General features: G+C 54.3%; 1 protein-coding gene across 1 annotated transcript in view; it reads left to right on the forward strand.

Moving 5' to 3' along the window:
- Window position 1: 1 nt before the first annotated feature.
- The window catches only part of AR (androgen receptor), a gene marked incomplete at its 5' end in the record, with an annotated part of 39,088 nt that continues 18,362 nt past the window's right edge, over window positions 2–20,727 (forward strand). Inside the window, 2 exons of the mRNA XM_027690419.1 lie at window positions 2–348; window positions 19,304–19,455. Coding sequence (XP_027546220.1) covers window positions 2–348; window positions 19,304–19,455 — 499 coding nt within the window. The remainder of the gene's footprint in view (window positions 349–19,303; window positions 19,456–20,727) is intronic.

A 20,727-nucleotide genomic window follows, 5' to 3' on the forward strand; every position in this document is an offset into this window, starting at 1 on the left:
CCTGGCCGCCGATCCGCCCGCCGGGCCGGGGCTGCCCCGCGGCTTCGGCCGCGTCAAGCTGGAGAGCGCTGCGGGGCCGGGGCCCGCGGCGGGCGGCGGCTGGGGCGGTCCGTGCCGCTTCGGGACCGAGCTGGTCCCGCCGGGCCCCGCGCCCCCTTGGCCCACCTTCTTCGCCGAGGAGGGGCAGCTGTACGGGCCGTGCCCCGAGCCGCCCGCCGGGCCCGCCGACTGCCCCGCCGACGCCTGGTACCCGCCAGGCCGGGCGCCCTTCGCAGCCACCGCCGCCGGCATCAAGAGCGAGCTGGAGCCCTGGGTCGAGGGCTACGCCGGCGCCTACGGCGAACTCCGGTGAGTACCCGCGTCCCACCGGCATCCTGCACCCCGCATCCCGCCGGCCGGCACCCCGCGTCCTGCATCCCACCGGCACCGGCACCCTGCACCCCTCACCCCGACCCTGCACCGCTCCCCTCCGGCCGCCCCTCTGCCTCCCGCAGCTGCCCCGCGCACCCCGCGAGTCCAGCCCCGCTCTGTCCTCGGTGCCCCTCTCCGCTGCCGCACCTTCCCTTTTGCCGGGACGCCGTCACTTGGGACTCACTAGGCAAGATCGTGCCAGGAGTACCTTGGAGTACCCGGTGTCCGCGCTGTTTCGTGAGATCGTTGTGTTTATCGCATTTCTTCACGCATCTGCTCCCCGCCGCTGGGAGTGGGCAGGATCGGGATGCTGTGCCTGAAGCACGGACGGATCTTAAGATCGAATTAAAATCCTCCCAGCGCCCGGAATGCGCTGTGCATAGCAGGGAACCCCGAATGTAGCGGCAGAGAAACGTCACTTGTGCTTCCAGGCTGTTTTAAGTACAGGTAGAAAATGTGTTTTAAAGTAGAGCTAGAATGGGTTTTGGGAATGCAGCAGGGAAGGAGAAGTTTGTTTGAGAAGTAGGATTTGATCAAAAGTAATTTTTCCTGGTGAATTAACCTCAAAAAAAGGCAATGAACCATCTCTGTAAAATCGTGTACAGCATCTAAACCAGTGGGTACCTGCATGCTCACCTGTCAGCACAGCAAAGCACGGCCGTGTTGATGGAAACGGGAGGGAGACAGGGCTGCACAAGCGATTTTCTGCTGGCTCAGAGGCAGCCCCAGCCACGAGGTGTGAGGCCTCAGCTGGGGTTTGCAGTCAAGGAAGTCCTGCATCCACACGCTCACCCTGTGGTGCTTGGGACGGTGGGAGCAAAGGCTGAATGAACAACGAGATTTTTCTGCTAAATTAGCACGGGGTGACTGTGCTGCCTCTGGGCTTGTTTGTGCTTTAAATGTTCATGGCTTCATTTGGGCACTGTGGCAGTTTCCATCCATGCAGTGATTTACTGGGGGATCGTACAGAGAAGTTGAGGGCTTGGCAAAAAATAAGGGGATAAAATTAAAGATATGTCAAAAAGAATCCAGCTGTGAGCGTCATCCAGCTGTGACCATCATCCAGCTGTGAGCTTCGTACGTGGCAGGAGCGTCGCAAGCCCCAGGCGTGCCTCTGGAGTCTGGATAAATCTCTGCTGGAATCAGCACAGAGGGAGCAGGGAGGAATCAAGTTGGAAAAGTTCAGCATTCCGGATGCTGGCGATGGTGGTGCAGGTTTGTGCTGACAGAAGGCTCGGCCATGCAGCCGTTCTGCCTGCAGAGCCTGTGCAGTGGGATCCTGCACAGACAGGGAACGTAGCGCTGAGGAGAGCAGGTTTGGGCTCCCGTGGAGGTCAGTGGGCAGTCGTGGGGGCTGGACCAGACAGCAGCAGGTACATTTTGCCCGAGTCATGCCTTAGAGATAAATGACATTTCCCTCATTCCTGAGGCAAGTGCTGTATCCTCCTCTTCGTTGCGGCTCTGTTCGGTGTGCCGTGACTGCGTCCTGCTTCCCCTGGCAGACTTCTGTGGGATCAGCGGGGTCTCGGAGCTGGCACAGTGACCTTTTCAACACCAATATCTTGTCCTTTGGACTCCAGTGCTTGTACAGCACTACCCTGCTGCTGCGAAGGTATGATGGGCTGACGGGATTTATCCTTTCTCTGTATTCAGATGCGATTTTCAAACACAGTAAGGAAAGCGGAACGCTCTGTCGTGGTCTGGCTCAAGCCATGTGTGTTAATCACTGCCAGGTTTAACACTTCATCCTAGCAAAGTCTCCATTAGCTTTACAGTGTGCTGCTGGTCCATTCCTGCGGCTTTGTGTTTTCTCCTGGATCTGTGGCGGTGCCAGCACAGGAACAGCCTCTGCTGCTGCTGGAGTGTGGTGGGTCGTGTACCAGCATTACAGGCAACAATGCCTGCGAGGAGAAAGGGTTGTGGGAGCTAAGAGGCTCTGTAGTAAAATTCCCTGATGGAAGGATGATTGGCTTTGGACCTGCACCCCCCTCCTTGTGTCTGGTGCTGGGTCTGAGCTCCTGTCCTACGTGGCATTGCCCAGCGAGCTTTCCCCTCGTAGCCTCAGAGGATGCAGCCTCAGCGCTCTGTGAGGGCAGTGGGGGGCACTCCTGGGTACTCACCCAGCTTTTCCAGCCTGAGGCGATTGGCACTTCTGCTCCCTGTGCCGGGAGGTGCTGGGGGGGGCAGCGGCACACACAGCCTGCTTTGGAGAATAAGGAGCGTTTCAAGGTGTGTTGCTCCCACTTCCTTCCCTCTCCAAATGGTCCCACTGTCTGCCAGCAGGATCGTGGCTCTTCCAGGTGAAGCTCTCCCAAGCTCAGCTCTGCCCTGCTGCAGTTGTGGCCAGGTATGGATAAGTATTTTTTGAGTTAGAGTCAAACACCCCTCATATGACACTAAAGCATGAGCAGTTTGTTAATATTTGGGGGGAATTGGGATGGCTGCTGCTCCTGGGCAGGTCTGTAGCCGCTTCTGCCCCTTTGGATGGCAGGGTGGTGTCTGGATTTAGAGGTGCTGACACATCACACAGAACGACTGAGGGCATTAATACAATTTGGGTTAATTTAAAGCTTTTGATACAGTGTCCTTCACTGGGCCAGTTGTGCCTATGTGTAATTAGCAAACTAATCCCAGCTTTTGTCACCCCATAGACTCTGAGCTGTTTGTCTTTGTGCTCTGGTTGTTGCATCATTACTACCAGCAGTTATTGAGGTGACTGAAAAACCTTTTTCAGGAGCGAGACACAGCACTGACAGAATAAATCCAAGGTTCCACCATCACAATGACTTGGAAGGTGAATCACAGCAGTGGGGAGGGAGGGTTGGCCTCTGGTTTAAGCTGAAATGGAATCAGAGAAGGAGCTGCTACCTAAACAATGGAATGAAAGAGGAGAAAAGGATTTAAGGGTCTCTTGGCTCAGGAAAATCTGCAGTCCATGTAGCTTCAGATGGTTTTAAGTGGCATTTGCTATCACTGGTGTTCCCTGTTGCTGATACTGGTTGGAATCCTGGTGTTTGCTGGTCACACCTACCTGTGGCTCCTCTTCCCAGTCCAGCTATGATCAGCTTGGGCCAGTGCCACATGTTTATGCATCGCCTGGCTCGAGGGCTCTGTAATCATTTCAGCTCTGTAGTTGTGGTACAGCTTACAGATGACACCTGCAGTAATTCCTGCCTGTGGAGGGAGGAGGTAAGATTCTGACAAAGAGAGGAAAGGATGAAGGGTAGCTGTTAACCCTGAGAGATGAGATGAGGCAGGAGGTTGCTCTCAGGGCTGCCCTCACTCCCAGTCCGTGCCCAGCAGCAGCTGCCCCAGCATCCCTGTCCCAGGAGGGCTCTGGGGACCCCCAGCTCTGTGCTGACAGGACTCCAAAGCCCTTGGGAAGGGGCTGACCCTCCCGTCTGCTATTGTCAGTGTGACCTTTCTGCTCCGGGGATTGGCCATAGGATGTAAATATTTCTTTTGGAGGCAAGTGGAGGGTGGCAGAACGTTGTGTGGGCAGCCAGTCCCTCTGGCCAACACAGACCCAGGGACAGGGAGCCTGGCAGAGTCAAGCTTGTTGTTGGTTCCTGATAAATGGAGAAGAGAAAACAAACAAATTTCTTCCTCAGCACCTCTCAATCCTTTCCCTGCCGAGGGGCATGGGACAGCTGTGTTAGACACAGAGTAACAGCAGCACTGGGGCTGGACTGGGGAACTCGGGGCTCGGTGGAGTGTGAGCTGCCGTGTTACCAGGCTGTGGCAGGGTGCTCATCTCCCACGGCTGGAGCTGAGCTTGTGAAACAAGTGATGTGCTGAGGCCAGGTGACTGGAGTCATGAGGATGCTGGAGTTGTGCTCAGCAAGGAGAACCCTTCGGGCCGGGGGAGCAGCCGAGCGGGTGCTGCCCCTCACTGCGCTGGAGCTCGGCACTGGAGGATCCTCCTCCTCCTCCCGAACATATACTGAGCCTCATAAAACGGTCTCCTCCTTTTCCCCTCCCTCCTCCGTCTGTCCCTCCCTCTCTTCCCTGCTCTCTCACACTCCAGCTCTGCCTTTACCACTGGGAAGGGGAGATGGGTCACCTGTCAGGGGCTGGGCTGTGGAGGGCAGACACGTGGGGTGTCTGTGTGGGACCTGCCTGGCTGCTGACAGCACACAGCATCTCTGCCTCTTCACTGCTCAAGGGCAGAACTTGCCCCATCTTCTTCTGGGCTGTCCCATCCTCTTCTCCACGTCTTGAATTTTTGAGCTCTCATACCCTCTGGAAACTGGTTCCACAGTCTCATGCTTGGTATCAGCAATGATTATTCTGCCCTAGTTTCTCTCAAGTGCTGGCTGCAGTGCAAGATTGGGCTCTATGGGGCACTTGGTGTTGGAAGCAGCAGATGAGAAATCAGAAAATTTTGCCAAGGAAATAATCCACAGAAAGCTTGAAGGACACCAGTGGGTTGGAGTCACATAGGCATTTTGTGTGCTCTGTCCTGTATTCCCGAGGCTTCCGAGCAGGAAGCTGTACAGGATCTGCCCAGGAAGCTGTATAGGATCTGCCCAAGAAGCTGTACAGGATCTGCCCATGGCAGCTCTCCTTCTGCTTGTGCAGCTTTTACATTCTTCCTGCTATTTACAGATTCCCTGGTATTTATCTACTGCACAGATGAGCTGTGTTTTGCACTACTTCTTGCAGCCAGCCTTTGGCATGACCACTGGTTTTCTTGTTAGGACAACTTCATTCCAGCTCAAGAGCCAGTTAACAATAGGAAGTGCTTTGGTGCTGCTTTGAAGACAGAATTATGTCCTCAAAGTGTCAAAATGCTGATTGGGAATAAGAAATAAAGTGTATTTTGTGGTCTGGGGGACAGGAGTCACCCCTGGGTCAGTAGTCCCAGGGTGTCATGCCCTGGGACAAGATCCCTGCCATGGGGATGGGTAGCAGCTCCCAGGGCAGGAACCCCACCATACATACGGGTGTCAGCTGGTGTGGAGTTGGGATCGTGTCCCAGAGACACAGAACCCGCGATTCCTGGAAATCACTGCCCCTGGTCCCTTTCTCAGAGTGAGGAAGGTGTGGGACAGCCCTGGGAAAGATCAAAGCAGAAACACTGTAGCGAGGCAGCGAAGGCGAGTGGCATCCGAGGGGCAACGCCAGCTCCCCTCACCCCCGTGCCAGGATCCCCCAAGGCCGTGCTGGGCGCTGGCAGAGACAACAGCCCGCTCTGTGTCTGTGCCAGGGGTCAGTGCCGCGTCCCGAGGGGAGGGGAAGGCGCAGTGCGGGTGGGCAGCGGGAGGAACAGGCACCGCAAAAGCTGCAGCGCATCAGAAGGCAAAGTGTGCATGGCAGGAGAGCGTGCTCCTGAGCTGGGAGGAAAGCTGGAAACAGTGCCATGTATTGAAGGAAGAAATCCTAAAATTTCCTAAAATACTGGAAATGTTGTAGTCATATGGGAATACTTTGGTTTGATGTGATGAAAGCAGTTTCATTCCACAGGGTTAAGAACAATTTGTAGTAGAGAGCAGTAGGTCAGTTCTTTGTGTTTTTCTGTCATTCCCGTTAATTCAAGTCCTGTCTTGGCACAGACCCTCATTCATATTTTATAAATTGCTGTTTTGAAGGTGGCTGTCCCAGTTTGACAGTTCTCCATTGGCAGTTGCTGTCTGGAGTTGCAGCACTCGCTGGAGGCTGCTGGGTTTGGGTTTGCAGTGGATACTTTCTGCTAGTGATTGTGGACTAAAATTACAAAAGAAATAATTGTATTTATTTTATCATGCTGTGGAATGTTTTAAATTTATCAAGTGAGTGTTTACTGAAAGAAAACTATTCTGTGGGAGACTTTCTATGAATTCTAGTAAAAACTGTTTGTTTCTCAGAGCTGCCCTGGGAGACCACAGAGATCTGTGCAGCTGGGGTGGCTCTGAGACATTGGAAATATGTAGAAAAAAAGAGGATTCCCCTTGGACAGCCACTCAGCATGAGGCCTGGGAGCATGGTGCCATGGGATGATGGGTGCCATGGGATTATGTCAGGCCTGGGGCTGCAGTGGTGTCTGGGATGGTCCTGACACAGGAGCCCAAAACACCTGAGTTACAGAAGGAGGATTTTTGTGTTTGGTGTATTGCAAGATGACCTTGTGTCTTGAGATGCATCAGCTCTGCCTGTGGTGCTTGGTTCCCGCTGCATTCCCAATGTATTTCCAGGGGCTTTGCAGTCTTGGACATATTTGCAAGTGAGAAACCGCTGGATGGCCTTGTGAGCCCAAAGGCAGCGCTGGGCCAGGACGTGAGCTGAGCTGAGCTGCTGGAAGGGCCTGGGAGCCATGGGCTTCTCCTCCTCCTGTTCATCTCAATTCATTACTTCTTGCAAGTGAATTTTCTTTCTTGAGGGTTTTCTGCAAAAGGTACTTCTGCACCGAGACCCCTGGTGGCCTAGTGGTTAGCGTGCAGGACTTTCACTGCTGCGACCACGGGTTCGATTCCCCGGTCTCCTGGCCTGATGGAGGTCGTTAGCCCTCTGTGGCCATCCATCTATGAGAAGGACACTCTAAACAAACCTACGTCCTGAGGACCTCACTGCCATTGTCCAAGCTTGCTTGGCCCCGGCAGATGAACCTTAGGATTAAAGGGTGGGCTCAGTTCAGCGCAGGCTGTGTCTCACCTAAAAAATCCATTGCGCAGGCTGGAAAGGTAAAAAGACCTTTCCCCAAATCTTCGTTCGCGAAAATGGGCCATTACTTCTGCACCTCAAACTGATGTGAAGCAAATGCCTCGAAGCCCTCATGGACAGCCTGGGCCAGCTGGTGAGGGTGGCTCTGTGACACCCCATTCAGGTGGTCACGTGGCACAGAGGGCACAGGCACCTCCCGTTGGGGTCGTCATTGGGTAAGACATGAACATTGACTGGAGTGATCTCCTCTTACCTTGGATGAGCCCAGCTCTACACCATGTTCATAGGGAAGCAGCAATGGCAGTGTTTCCTGTGAGGCTACTGGATCCCTTCCAGCTTTCTTCTCCTCCAGAGAGCCAGGAGACAGCGTGCACAGGAGGCAGATGTCCTGTCTCCTGTTTCAGCGAAGCATTTATGCCCAGGTAACAATTAAGAGGCAGATAGAGTCACATCAGCCCTTAGTGTGTGGCCAGTGCAGGCGTGCCCAGAGGTGGCCTTGGCAGTGGCAGGTGGCCCTGCTATCGACTGTCACTGCACACTGTGGGGACCAGAGCTGCCTCTGTTTGTTAGCACTAACAGTGGTACGAGGGAGCTCATTGAAATGAAAAGGAACTGGCCCAGTTGTCATGGCAAAGACTTGTGACAGAGGTTCTCCATCCAAATTCCCTCTTCGCTGTTTCCACCGCTGTCTCTGTCTCTGCTGACCTGCCCGTGCTACTCATCCATGTCCAACCGCACTTAATCCCCCTGTCAGCTCCAGATGATGGGCAAAGGGATGGAGGAGCCTCCTGGGGGAGATCCCCACGGTGAGGGGTGCCCTACTCACCCCTGTCAGCTGCCTGCAGTGGGCAGTGCTCACGGGTACTGCAGCGTGTGCTTGTGCTTTGTTCTGCTTTAAATCTCACCATCACAACCCTGGTTCCCCTCGCCCGTATTTTTAAATGAGGTTCAAAGTATCCTCTAACAGTAAAAAAATACTCCCAGTAGTAGTACTTCGTGCTTCAGCAGCACCTTACTGCTGAAGCACTCATGCACAGCAATTCATTCATCTTCCAGGCAATTGTGGAAAACAAGAATTGCCCCTGTTCTGCAGGCAGGGGATGAGGTTTGACAGGAGGCTGTGGCTTGGCAGCAGCTCCTCGGTGCGTAGGAGTGGCTGCAGTCCTGGCAGCTCAGTGCTGGGGTCCTGGGGCCCAGGCTGGCTTTGTGCTGGGGACTGTCCCTGGGGACCGTGCTGTGTGCTGGACTCTGTGCCCCGTCCGATGGCCTGTTCACCTCTGCAAACCCCAGTGCCCCTCGGGGAGGGCTGACCCCATCCAGCTCCCGGGACAGTGTTTGCAGCAGTGGGGTTACAGGAGTGCAGCACCGTGCCTCGGGATCAGGCAGGAGCCGCCGGCGCTGGCAGGGGGTGGGATGGGAGGGCAGGCTCTGTTCACCTCGCCTCAACTTGGCTCTCGTGTCGCTGCCTTCTCCCTGTTTGGTGCAGTCTGAGCAGAGGCCAGAGAGAACGAGGTCACCCGCTGTGCTGTGGCTTGGAGCTCCCCAGTCCCCCCCGCAGGGGAGGCATCTGCAAATAGTGAAAACAAAGTCAAGTGCTCGCTTGTCCTCAGAAGTGATGGGAATGATTTGTAGGGATATGGACCTCAGATTAAGTGATTTGCAGTAGTAGAAATAATCTCAAAAGTACAAGCCAGTTTTCCAGGTATTTATAGCTGCTGCCCTTTGCCTGAGTTCATCTGGCTCCAGGTTGCTCGGGTGTCCGCAGGGGTGGATTACACCAGTGCTCTCTGCAGGTGTCCTGGTGGCTTCCCTGTGCTACTCACAGAGGGAGGGAGTGCACCCTATTAAGTATATAGTGATTCCTGGAATGAGCCCGTGTTTCTGTTGGAGGGGCTGAGTGGGTGCCTCCATTGCACTGCCTGGAGGTAGTGAATGGACTGTGCTGAACTCAAGACACAGGCAAAGTGGCTGTCCCTTCCCAAACAGCTCTGGGGGCAAAAGAGATGGCTTAAATCAGGCTGATAACGTCAGTGCAGAACCACCAGTACTGGGACACTGACAGTACTGGTCCAGGCCATCCTTGGCGTGAGGGGAGGGAGCACTGTGGGCAGCTTTAGCTGGGGCAAGCACCCAGGCACAGGCACATTTACCCTTTTACACATCTGCCTGGAGATCTGGATGCCCCTGGGACACATTTGGGGTGTGCCTGGGCTGGCAGAGTCCTGCTCGGGCTGTGCAGAGCGAGAGCCGCCTGAGAGCTCCACGCAGAGTCCTGGCTGCTGTTCATGTGCTGTGCATGGCCGCAGTCAGAACGATTTATCTTTAACACCTTTAATGTCTGTAGCCAGCTGTCTGTGACAGGCAGTGCTGGGGGGATGTCCTGGGTGCCTGCTGCCTGATCCGGGTGCCAGCACCACCCGTGAGGCTCGGGGTCAAGCTCTTGCTGGAGCCTGGGGAATCTGATGACAGACTCATGGCTGGTGGGTGTTCTCTCCCTCCACACCAATAAGCTCCAGCAAGGACCACAAACAGGCTGGCTGCAGCCTCTGGCTTTGGAAGGAGCCTTGGGGGCAAATCCTTCTGTTACAGCAGCCTCTTCTTTTGCCAGACTGCCATCCCGCTGAGGGCTCCTGGAATTGCTGCCTGTGGGACCAGTCCCCACTGATGCCAGAGGGGAGGCTGCAGATCTCCAAAATACATTTTAGAGAGGATGTGTTCAGTCTCTGGGATGAGGTGGGAAAACCCTGGGCTTTACTTCCTTCCTTCCATGCTCTCTTTGCCTGCAGATGGCCGGAGGGGGTTTCTTGTGTCTCCCAAGATGATACTTCACTTCTCTGGTGTTTTTACCAGCCCCTCAGCACTTTGGCTCTTGTTACATATTTTAGCTGCTCTGGCTTCTTTGCTGGTTAGAAATGGCAGAAAGAATGCTTTGACCTTGGCCCATGTGCTGAGAACAGAGCCCAGGCACAAGTCTCTGTACTGGTAATTTCCTTGTGAAGGCTCCTGCCTCCTCCCCCTCGTGCTGATCTGCAGAACAGCATCCACACATCTTCTGACGTGCCATTGGGAGGGCTGGGGCAGAGTGTCTCAGCAGTTCCTCTTTCCTCTTGAGACGGGAAAGGAAGAAAGGAATTTCATGCAGATCAGATTAATTGCTTTCATCTAGGAAGTGATGAGATGCATTAACTGGAAAATGAAATGCCCCTGCAAAGATAGCTCAGATGATTTACAGTTTCTCTTGGATAGTGTGTGTGCCTGTGCACATTTGTGGATGTTCATTCTCTTCTTTCTGTGAACACCGTACACAGAGATTAGTGTGTGTGTTCTCTTCTGTGTGAGGAACATACCCATCCCTTGCCCAGGGGCCTGCAGCATTCCCTCTGCAGGCATGTCCGTGGAGAACGGGCACCGTGGCCCGTGCTGCCCATGGGAAGGAGAGGTGGCCTTGTCCCCTGACTGAGGCTCCGTGAGCCTCTGCATGGGCGGCACAGGGCTCAATGTGGGATTGGCATCGCTCCTTCTCCCCACTCAGACACTGAGAACCAGCCCCTCAGGTCACCCTTGGCCCCTCTCCCGCTTTCTGGCAGGGCAGGGCTGGGGGGCACCTCTCTATCTGGGGTCTGATGCCTGGAGCCGTGGGTCCGAGGGGACCCCTGACCCCCCAGGCTGGCTCCGGGCCTCGTCCCCATGTGTGCTCCTGTGCTTCAGAATGTGTGAGGTCATCCCTGTGAACTCAGCCTGTTCACGTGGATTTTGTTTTCTGCCTTTCAGTAATTGGCTTTGTTTTCACGTCACCTGTGGTCAAAAAGTCTTTTCCCTGGTAATAGGATCTTCTTGCAAAGAAACCCGTTACTTCCCAGTCTGCTCCCAAGTCGCCTGGGAGCATCTTTAAATGGTTAGAAAAACAACAGCAGCAAAGGCATTTTTTTCCCTTTCTTGTTTACAGCACAGCCTGTGCCAAGTGCTGGGTCCTTGGTTCTGGGCTGTGTCTGGGGTGGCTTTAAAGGGGGAGCAGAGCGCAGTGCTGGGACAGAACATCGCCCTGGAGCTGTGCTGAGGGTCAGACAAGGCTGAGCTGAGGGTCAGACAGGGCTGAGCTGAGGTGGGAGCTAAGGGAAGCCCAGAGGGCAGCGTTCTCTCTTTGCTCAGTTCACCCTCCCTTTTGACACGTGGGTGCTTAAATCCTTGGATTATGGCCTGAGTTGGAGCAGTTGTCATGTTCAGCACGGATAAGGTGGCAGCCTGGGGTTAGCAGGGTGGCCAGCAAGTCCCTCTGCACGTGATTCCAGTTAATGACAGGAGCTCAGCGTGTCCTGTAGGATCTCCTGGGATCAGTGGGGATCTGTTAACTGCTGGCCATGCTGTGCCCTGCTGGCTGGAGGAGAGGATGGGGCTCTGCCCCCGCCCTCCTGGCGTTTCAGAATCGGGGTCAAGGCGGGCGCGTGGCCACTGTGGCAGGACGTCCTGAGCTGACTATCTTGCTGCTCGCTCAAAGAGACTTCAGAGAACACTCTCAAGGCTGGGAGGCCTAAAATTAGATGTGGCATCTGTGTTTTGGTTTGCAGGCGGGCTTGAAAGAAAACGATTCCTGTCTGCTTTCATTCCTCGCCTGCTCGGAAGAGCACAGCAGAGGAGGAGGGGGTAGGGCTTTGATCGCCAAACCACCACGGCTCTCTCTGGGTACTGCTGCCCAGCAGGGCTGGGAAAGCTCCAGTGTGGGTCTGTGGTGATGGAAGGACCTCCCACGCCCGTGGGTCCCTGGCATCAGCCAGCTGCACTGCTGCATCACTACAGGGCTCTGCCCTCTGTATTTCCCCAGAAATGCTCTCAGCCCCCAAAATGACAGGTCTGGCTGTCCCTGCCTGGTGTCACTGAAAGAACAAACTGGCATCAAAGTTCTGTTTCCCAGTCTATGCTGGGCTGGGATGCCCCAGGTTGGGGGTGCGTACCACTGGGGTTGATACCAGCATAGCTGGCTGTCCATCCATCCATCCATCCATCCATCCATCCAGGCCTTGCTGAGGGGCTGGTCTTGCCCTGCTCCTGCCCCAGCCCTGCCCCACTCCTGCCCCGGTCCTGCTGCAGCTGACAGGTGTGGGCAGCTGTGAGCTTTGGGCACGCTGGGAAGGCCAGGCCATGGAGCAGGAGGACCTGGTGGATGTGAGCCGGTGGCCATGGGTTGCTGAGGAATTTGCCTCTATGTTGCCTGTGCTGCTGAGATTGGTGCTAAGAGTGCCAGGGAGACCTGGCACTAAGTAGGTGAAACCTTGGTTATAATTAGTGTGTTTATGCTGTCTGGGATGACTCACAGCATGATCCGCTTGGAGGGTGCAGGAACATGATAGTGTTGCACAAGTTGTGAAGTCTCCTTTAGAAACCCGATGCTTTGCCAGCAGAGCTGAAGGGAATTCTGCAGATAGAGCTTGTATCCATTTCCAGACATAATAAGGAAAAGGATTTTTATGCCTCTGCAGTTGTGTCTCTGAAAAGGTTTGGTCTTGGTATAAACACGCCTAAAAATAACCCAATTCTGCTGGTAAGTTGTGGGACCAGCAGTGCAGAGCCACCACAGTGAGCCCTGGCACCCCTCCTGTAAGAGGGGTGGGAGCGGGGGCTGCTCCCCGAGATGGGAGGTTCTGCTTCTTCCTCTCATGCCTGTCCATCCCCAGGGCTCTGTGCTGCGCCAGGGGGAGGGTGCTGGCTCATCCCATGTGCCTCCCCGGGCGGGTGCCAAATCTGTGGTATTTGTGGTCTCCTCGTGTTTCCACACTGGGTCTCGCCCTTGTTGCCATCTGACTGTTTTTGCCTCATGCTTCATCCAGTGGAGAAATGAAAATGCAGAATTTGTAGCACTGGTTTCCGTAGCAATAATCCCACTGCCAAAGGAAGCGGGGAAAATATTTTGTGTTTTAAATATCTGTGTCTGGGAATGAATCCTGGCATCCCTCAGCAGCCCAGGTGGGAGCTGACCACTGACCTCCGACTACCAGCACCACCTGATCCTTGTTGCCAAGTTAAATTCCGAATACCTTTGGAGTTCTGTGTGACACTGGAATTATTTCACCTTGGGTTTCTCTTGGCAGCACTGTACCACATGCTGTGGTTAGCTGGGGGACCGCGGGGACACCCTGTCCCAGTAGCAGAGGTGCCCTGGTCCCTGTGGAGGGATGGCTGCAGGGGCCAGCCTGGCTTTTGGGAAGATCCAGCGTGCCCCGAGGTGATCCCGGTGGGGGCTCGGGGCTGAGGTGCTTGAGGGTTGGCTGCTGGATGTGCTGCCCAGGGGCTGGAGGTGACAGTGCTGTGCCAATGGCCCCCAGCAGGATGCAGGCCCAGGGGTCCTTTCCATGCCCGAAGGCTGGTGAATGCGGCTGCAGTGCTCGTCCTGCTGCCTAGAAGGTGCACTTGGGTTGGAGAGCAGAGCTGAGAAGGGAGTATGGCACTGACATCAGTCCCCTCCTGCCCGTGCCGCCCGTGCCATCCGTGCCCCATCATCCCACCCTCTGGCAGCTGCTGGGTTCAGTCTGGGACACGATGGTGCCTCGTTGATTGGCCGAGTGATTTGTGGAAATGCCTCCAGGCCACGTGACTGGGTCACCCAAGGTGCTGTGCCTCGTGGCTGGACACCGGTCCAGTGTTCTGTTCCTCTGGAGATCCGCCCAGCACACTGACTGTAGGAAAATCCACCAAGAACTTGCATCCCCTGTTCCAGAGTGTTTCATAAGCATCATTCCCTCTCCCAGAGGGTTTCATAAGCATCACTGTGCTTTGTTTTGGGAGAGGGAAAGGTAGAATTCCTCCTACAGGCACAGATGTTGGTACGTGGCATTACAAGCCCACAGTACCCTGGACAATTTCCTGGGAGCTGTAAGCCTGGAATCATGGCCGTGTCTCTTGGACCATGAAATATATGGATCAGGTATCTCATTATTTGTGATTTTCTTTACAGGCACATTTTCTTTTTGTCAGCAGAGGAGATGGATTTGAGAATGGAAGTTTATGGTGTGGGTTAAACTAACTGCATAAATATCAGTCAGGACAGACTGTCTCCTTGGGAACTAAGTAGGGCTCCCTGGGTACCAAGGACACCAAGGTCCTGTCCTTGGTGACTCCAGGTGACTCTGCAGTCACCAGGAGGATACAGTGTATGGCACTGGTGCTCCTCAAGGCTGCAGCCTGTCTGTGCTGCTTCTCATTTCCTTTTTGTCCCCCTCGTGCTTTGTAATCAGGTGAGTTCCCATCTGAAGTGACCTTGTGATGCACTTGTGCTGTCTCTTTTTGTAGGTACCCGCTCTGTCTGGGGAAATCAGCTCTTCTCTGAGCTGATTTATTTAAGCTGCTCCCTGAGCTCCTGGCTGGAGCTCAGGTTTCGAGGCAGAAGTCTTGGTCTCAGCTGCACCCCAGTGCAGGCAGCAGCCTCTGCCACAGCCACTGGTGAGGTGCAGAGGCTGCAGGGTGGCTGTGCCCGGGCTTTGCATTCCAGGTGTAGCAAACTTGCCACCTTTCACCTTTATAACCTCCTTTTCTGCTTCTTCCTTAGGGATGACTGAAAGATGAGAGCCCAGGATTGCTGTTAAATGAGGAGCCTCCCCAGAGGTCTGGGTTATGCTGTGGCTCTGCCATCCATCCCATCAAAGGGCATGCAGTGCCTTGGCCAGTCAGGCTGGCAGGTTGGGGCTGTCTCCTGAGAGCAGGACAAACAGTGGCTGGCTCCATGCAGCAGCAGCCTTTGTACACAGCAGAGGAGAACAGGAGGGAAAAGAGCCAGGGACTGGGGGTGGGGAGGCTTCGGCTGCAGTGGGGATCCTCTGTGTGAAAAATAAACTGTCAAAATAAATAAACAGTGTATTTGAAAAGAGAAAACAGAGTTTAATTTGGAGATTTGAGAAGGGATTTGTGCAGCTGTACTTGTGGAAGCTATTTGTGCCCCCGAGGCTGGAAGGCAGTGCCAGGGCTGGAGAGCCCAGCCTGCTCCTGAGAGCTGTCAGTGGAAGGACCTTCTCCTTCTCCAAAGCATTTTCCTCCAGCCAGCTCCCATTGCTGGGATGTTTGAAAAACCCGTTGTCATCTGCTAATATTTATTTTATTAAATCTGGTGATGATCCAGTTCTCGTGTGTGTTTACCAGGCCTGTGGCTCACACTGTGCCCTTCTCTGCTCTCAGATGCTGTTGTGCCTCTGCTGCCAGCCATCACACATGAAAACAAGGCACGGGCAGATTGGAAACACACTCAAGGCTGTTTAGAAGAAAGGAAATAAAATCAGTGTCCACGGCTGCATAGATTGAATTGCTCACAGCATTTTAACAGATGAGATGCTTTAAAGTTTCCCTGCAGGCCTTGTTATGTGGGTGAGCGTGGTGTGGTGGCTGCGGGCACAGGCTCAGCTCAACACTGGCTGGAGCCAGTGGCAGCCAAATGACAGTGCAAGGGGACATGAGGGTGTGCCCGAAGTGAGCAGTCGTGCCCTGTGCTGAGCGTGGCTCTGGCCCCTCAGTGTGAGTCACAGACCTTCGGCCAGGCAGGAGGCAAAGCTAGTTAGTTTTAATACTGCATTTGAGGGTGTCATGCACTTTTAATACCTTTTTAAAGGCAGCACTTCTTCCTGACAGTATTAGAGTGTCTCAGAAATGACTGTTGAAAGCAGTTGAAAGGACTGGAGAGGGTTCTGTGTCACCTGAGTTCACGTGTGAGTGCTGGCTCAGTTCTGGGCTCAGCGTCCTCCTGAGCATCATGGACAGGCAGGTTCTGGACAGAGTGTGATGAAGGTGCAAACCCTCTACCCCTTTCCCCAGAGGGCAAGGTGTGGGACCAGGGTGCCCTACTCCAGGGTTCCTGTGCCAGACGTGCCAGGGCACATGGCAGCTGCCATCACTTTATCCTGATCTGGCTTAGGGGTGGGAAGTTGCAGGCAAGGGGGCAGTTGTGCCCTGTACTGGCTGTTGCTGAGGTGGAAACTTCCTTTGTGGGTCAGAAGTGGTTGGCTCCTCTCTTACCTGTGCTTGCTCTTGGCTTTCTGGATGTGTTGTGAAATGTGGCTGCTTGGTGAAATTTAACTAATGACAAACACATGCTTGCATTGCAAAACGATCGTTTCTACTCCCCAGAAACATTTGCATGTGGCAGGAGCTCAATAAACTCTCCATTTCCTTGCAGAAGCCTTCTCAAACAACAGTAAAGCTCTTCCTACAGCTGTAAGAGAGAGACCGAGGTTGTTTTTTCCCGCCACGAAAGCCGCCGAGCTCCTTTGTGAGAGCCCTGACCTTGGCCTTGGGGCCGTGTCCCCGGCCCAGTTGTGTCTGTGCCGCCGCTATCGCCCTGCCGGGGCTCCGCAGCCGGGCCGGCGCTCGCCGTGCATCGCACCGCCTGCAGAGCCCCCCGCAGCACTCTCGGGGCTTGTTTTGGTTCCACCTCAGCGCTCCTGCGGCTCTGGGGGGTGGGTGCAGCCAGCGGGGACCCACAGGGTACATATTTCCACCTGGAGGAAAGGTGGCAAGCCAGCTGCCGAGCCACCCTCCTGCCCCTCGTGTGCCCTGCGCGGGGGCAAGGGGCTGGCACCCTGGGGCAGGTGGTGCCTGAGGCTCTGCCCAGAGTGCTACCGGCCCCTGAAACCTCCCCAGGTACCTCTTTGGCTCATTGCAGTGTTATTTATTACCTGCACATTCTGAGAACACCCTGGAAATGTCTCTTGGAAACTGGAAAGTGGATCGTTAAGGCAACCATTAGCACAGCTCACTCTGAGTTGCCCACATTTTAAATTATGTTTTTCTTGCAATTCTCTCTCTAAAAATAAAAAAGAAAAGGTAAATTGGCATCATTTTGAAATTGAGGGCGTCCCTGGGCAGGTCCTTCAGCTCTGGGCAGTGGCTGCCAGTGGGGAAGGTGTGGGAGGCAGCTGGGAATGGTGTCAGTGCTGCAGGGCCCACGGCCGAGCTGCTCCCCACCTGCCAGAACACCATCTCCTGCCCCGACGGGGCTGCCCACGCCCCACGGCTGCCCCCTTACCCACAGGAGCCTGTCCCATGGCCAAGAACCACCTTCCACATCTGCCAGTGCCCTCTAGGCTCCATCCCTCGGCAGCAATGGGGGCGAGGGTGGCTGAGCACAGAGGGAGCGTGGGGAGCCCTACCCAGCCCCACCCCTGGCACAGGCACACGTGAGGGGCACACTCCATACACACCTGCTGGAAGGTGTATCTGCACTTGCACAACTCTTCCTGTGCAGAAACAGCTCTTTAAAAGCTGTTTCAGAAGCCACTCAATTTTGAACCTGCTTTCAGTTTTCGATAATTAATCCTCAAAAACCCCAGGGTGTTCTGGGGGGTCCTGTGTCTGTCGTCAGGACAGCCGCTGTGAGAAGCCCTGCTGCTTGTGGCACACACGGTGCTGAGCACGGGGAAGAGAGCATGGAAGCCTTATGGAAACAGGGAAATATGCACTGTCAGATTTCTGACTGCGCAGGGGGGAAAACAGAGGTGTTGGGTCATTAGCAGAAAGATCTGGTTCTGTGGGAATCGAAAACATGCTGGGGAAATAAGACATTTTTAGCCAAGCTTTTTTACGTGCTGCTGGTATTCCTCAGTAGGGTCTGCTCCCCAGCAGCCAGGGTGCCAGGGCTCTGTGGCACAGGGTGATGGTGTGGGAGGGTGCAGGGGTGCCTGGGACGGGGTGGTGGGATCATGCCAGGAGGGTGGGCGGTATGCCAGGGAGGCTGAGACAGGGAGACGTTGCTTGCATCAGGACTAGACTGTGGCAGTCGCAGTGCAGCCAATTGTGTCTTCATTTAATCAGTAGTTTAAGAAAAGTCTTGGAAATGGAGATGGTCGGGGAAGGGTGGTTGAGCAGCATCTACAGATGGGTTTCTGATTGCTGCTGCCAAAGAGATGAAAAATCACTCAAAAGGTTTCTGCCTTAAGCACTGAGGGTGAATTTGCTGCTCCAGTTACTGATCTGCGCCTGAGGTGGGGTCTGCACAGCTCCCAGGTGAGGGAAAGGAGGGAGCAGCACTGCAGGGGGACAGACAGGCAGCGAGGTCAGAGCAAGGTCACCCTGCAGACTGAGATCACCAGTGGCTGTCCCCTGTTGTGTTTTAATCCCAAGGTGTGACGGGCTTGGAGATGAGCTGTCCAGGGCTTGGAAAAGAGCTGTCCTTTGGCAGAGAGCCCTGCCCACTGTGACGGGCAAACTGCACTGGTCCTCTGGAGATAGCCTGGTCTTGGGTTGGAGTTGAGCATCCCAGATCATATAAAAACCATTTAAAACCTCTCTCTCCTCAGTTTAATTTATGTCTCTCAGGAAGCAGAACAGGAGGGGATGGATAATCTGGACTAATAAAGCAGCTCTTGTTATGAGAATTAGAATATCTAAGGAAAAATCTGGTTTTGGTGGGTTTGGGGTTTACTGTGGGCCCAGGTGGGGCTTTTCTGGGTATAAAGGTTTTTTCCAAGAAGTCCCATCTTTGTTACATTCACTGTTCATGTAATCTGATTTCTCAGAACCCACCTGAAAGCAACAAACAATGCTAGAAACCAAAAGGGATCTAATTTTTACTCAAAAGTTGCAGTGACCTGCAGACTGTTAGAAGCCTCATCCAGTGGTTGGAGAAAAAGCAAGTTTTAGCAAATAACTCAATGTGCTCTTGCTCCCCAGAGTGCCTGGGCATGCTGGCTCCTGATTTGGATAAGCCCCTCTCCTGCTGCCATGTCCTCTGGAAAAGCAGCTTCTCCATGGATTTGATCAGAGATCAGATCAGGGTGGGGAGGGGTTCAGCAGAAGGGCGCCGGCCTAGAGGGGAGGATGTGGGCATGTAGGTGGGGAAAGCACAAGGGCTGTTTGGGGAGGGGGTGGGCTCTCAGGACATCTCAGCTGGGTGCTTCACGTGGCATTAGGCAGTTGGCAGCACTGTGATCTGCCTTGTTTGGTGTACGAGCTTCCTTACTGAAGCCAGAATTCCATGGGCACTGCAACAGCCCGGCTCAGTCGCCTTCTCTCTCTGGGCTGTGCTGTCACTTTGTCACACATTGTCACACACTGCACCCGGGGCAGTGTCAGGAGGGGCACCTGGCACGGTCTCTGCGTGGTCAGAGCCAGGTTTGGCTCAGTCCTTGCTCACCTGCCTGCTGCTCAGTGCTTGGCTTGTTCATCACCTCAGTTTGGGGTTTGCCATGAGGGTTCTCCAGGCCCCGTGGCGATGCTCCCTGTAGCTTGTCTTGGCCACGTTTGCTGACCCTTCCCTTGTTCTCTCTGGTTTATGCTGCAGGTTGGAGACTGGCCGTGACCATGTCCTGCCCATTGACTATTACTTCCCACCTCAGAAGACCTGCCTGATCTGTGGAGATGAAGCGTCTGGGTGCCATTACGGAGCCCTCACTTGTGGGAGCTGCAAAGTCTTCTTCAAACGGGCGGCTGAAGGTAATGGGGACAGAGAGGAGGGAAGGTCACTGCCACAGCATGGTGGGGTTCTAAGACCTCTTAAACCAGGAAAGGAGAAAAATCCAGGATAAATTGATTTCTTTGTCCTGTGTTTGTCATTCCACATTACAGATTGCCCTCAAAAAGTAGCCAAACCAGTTTGCCAAAACACTATTCTTTTCAGTGGCATTGAGCAACTTGGTCTAGTGGAAGGTGTCGCTTCTCATGGCAGGGTTGTGGAACAAGATGGTCTTTAATGTCCCTTCCAACCCAAACCCTTCTGTGATTCCATGATTATCTGAAATGACCGAGTGAGTCCCCAGAGCAGTCAGTTCCTGCTTCTCCTCTTGACTCTCTGGAGTGCTTTAAGCTCCCATCAGCCCACCTGCGATCTCAGACCCACAACTCCAAATTTGGGGAAGGCTTTTCCTCTCCTGCATCCCTTTCAGAGGGTCACTTTTGTCAATGCCTGCAAAACAGCACATCTGTCTGTCCACAAGGAACTGTGCTCTGACCTCGGGGTCCATGATCCTTCTCCCCAGCCCGTGAGAGAGCAACTTCTCCTTCGTGTCCAGCTCTGTAGTTCCAGGCTCTCCAGCACTATATGTGAGCCCAAATGTTTCCTCTCAACAGCAAGGTCTTTGCACCATGTCTCCTCGGGAATGAGCATGCAGGAGGACCTAGCCCAGCTGTTTCCTTGGGGCTCAGCAATGTCTGCTTTCTGCCTGCAGTTCAGAGTTGTGGTTCCTTGGCACCAGTGAGAGTCTCTGTTGTGGAAGATTAACTGTCCAGCAATACAATGTGCCTGTAATCACTCACTGGGCTTGTTTTCAGGAGTGATGAACCAGCACAAGCACCCCTTCCTTGGTGCTAACACAATTTCCATGGTGCGTGCTGTTGGCAGCCAGTGTCAGCAGCCGTGGTGTCCCTGGCAGAGGGAGGCCCCGTGGTCCTTGGCTGGCAGCAGTGATGGGGACAGAGCTTCTGTCTAACTGGGATCTCCCCCTGTGCCCACCCTCTCCCCTCTGGGAGCAGAGATCCCATGCTGGGGGTGCTCACCTGCTGTTGTCACAGTGATGCTTCCAGACCAATTATCATTATCCTGCCTGGGTTTGGAGTGTGCCAGGAGCCAACTTGCCAATGCTGGTTTAGGGAAGAATGGGAGCTGTGCCACAGGGGACATCAGTGTCCTGTTGCCAGAAAGGGCGGTCAAATAATAGTTAATAAATTTGGCATATTTCTCCCAAGTAAATAATTTGCAGATCTGTCTCT

The sequence above is a fragment of the Neopelma chrysocephalum genome, unplaced genomic scaffold (genome assembly GCF_003984885.1).
Source record: "Neopelma chrysocephalum unplaced genomic scaffold, ASM398488v2 Primary Assembly neopelma1_81, whole genome shotgun sequence".
NCBI classification, from domain to species: Eukaryota; Metazoa; Chordata; class Aves; order Passeriformes; family Pipridae; genus Neopelma; species Neopelma chrysocephalum.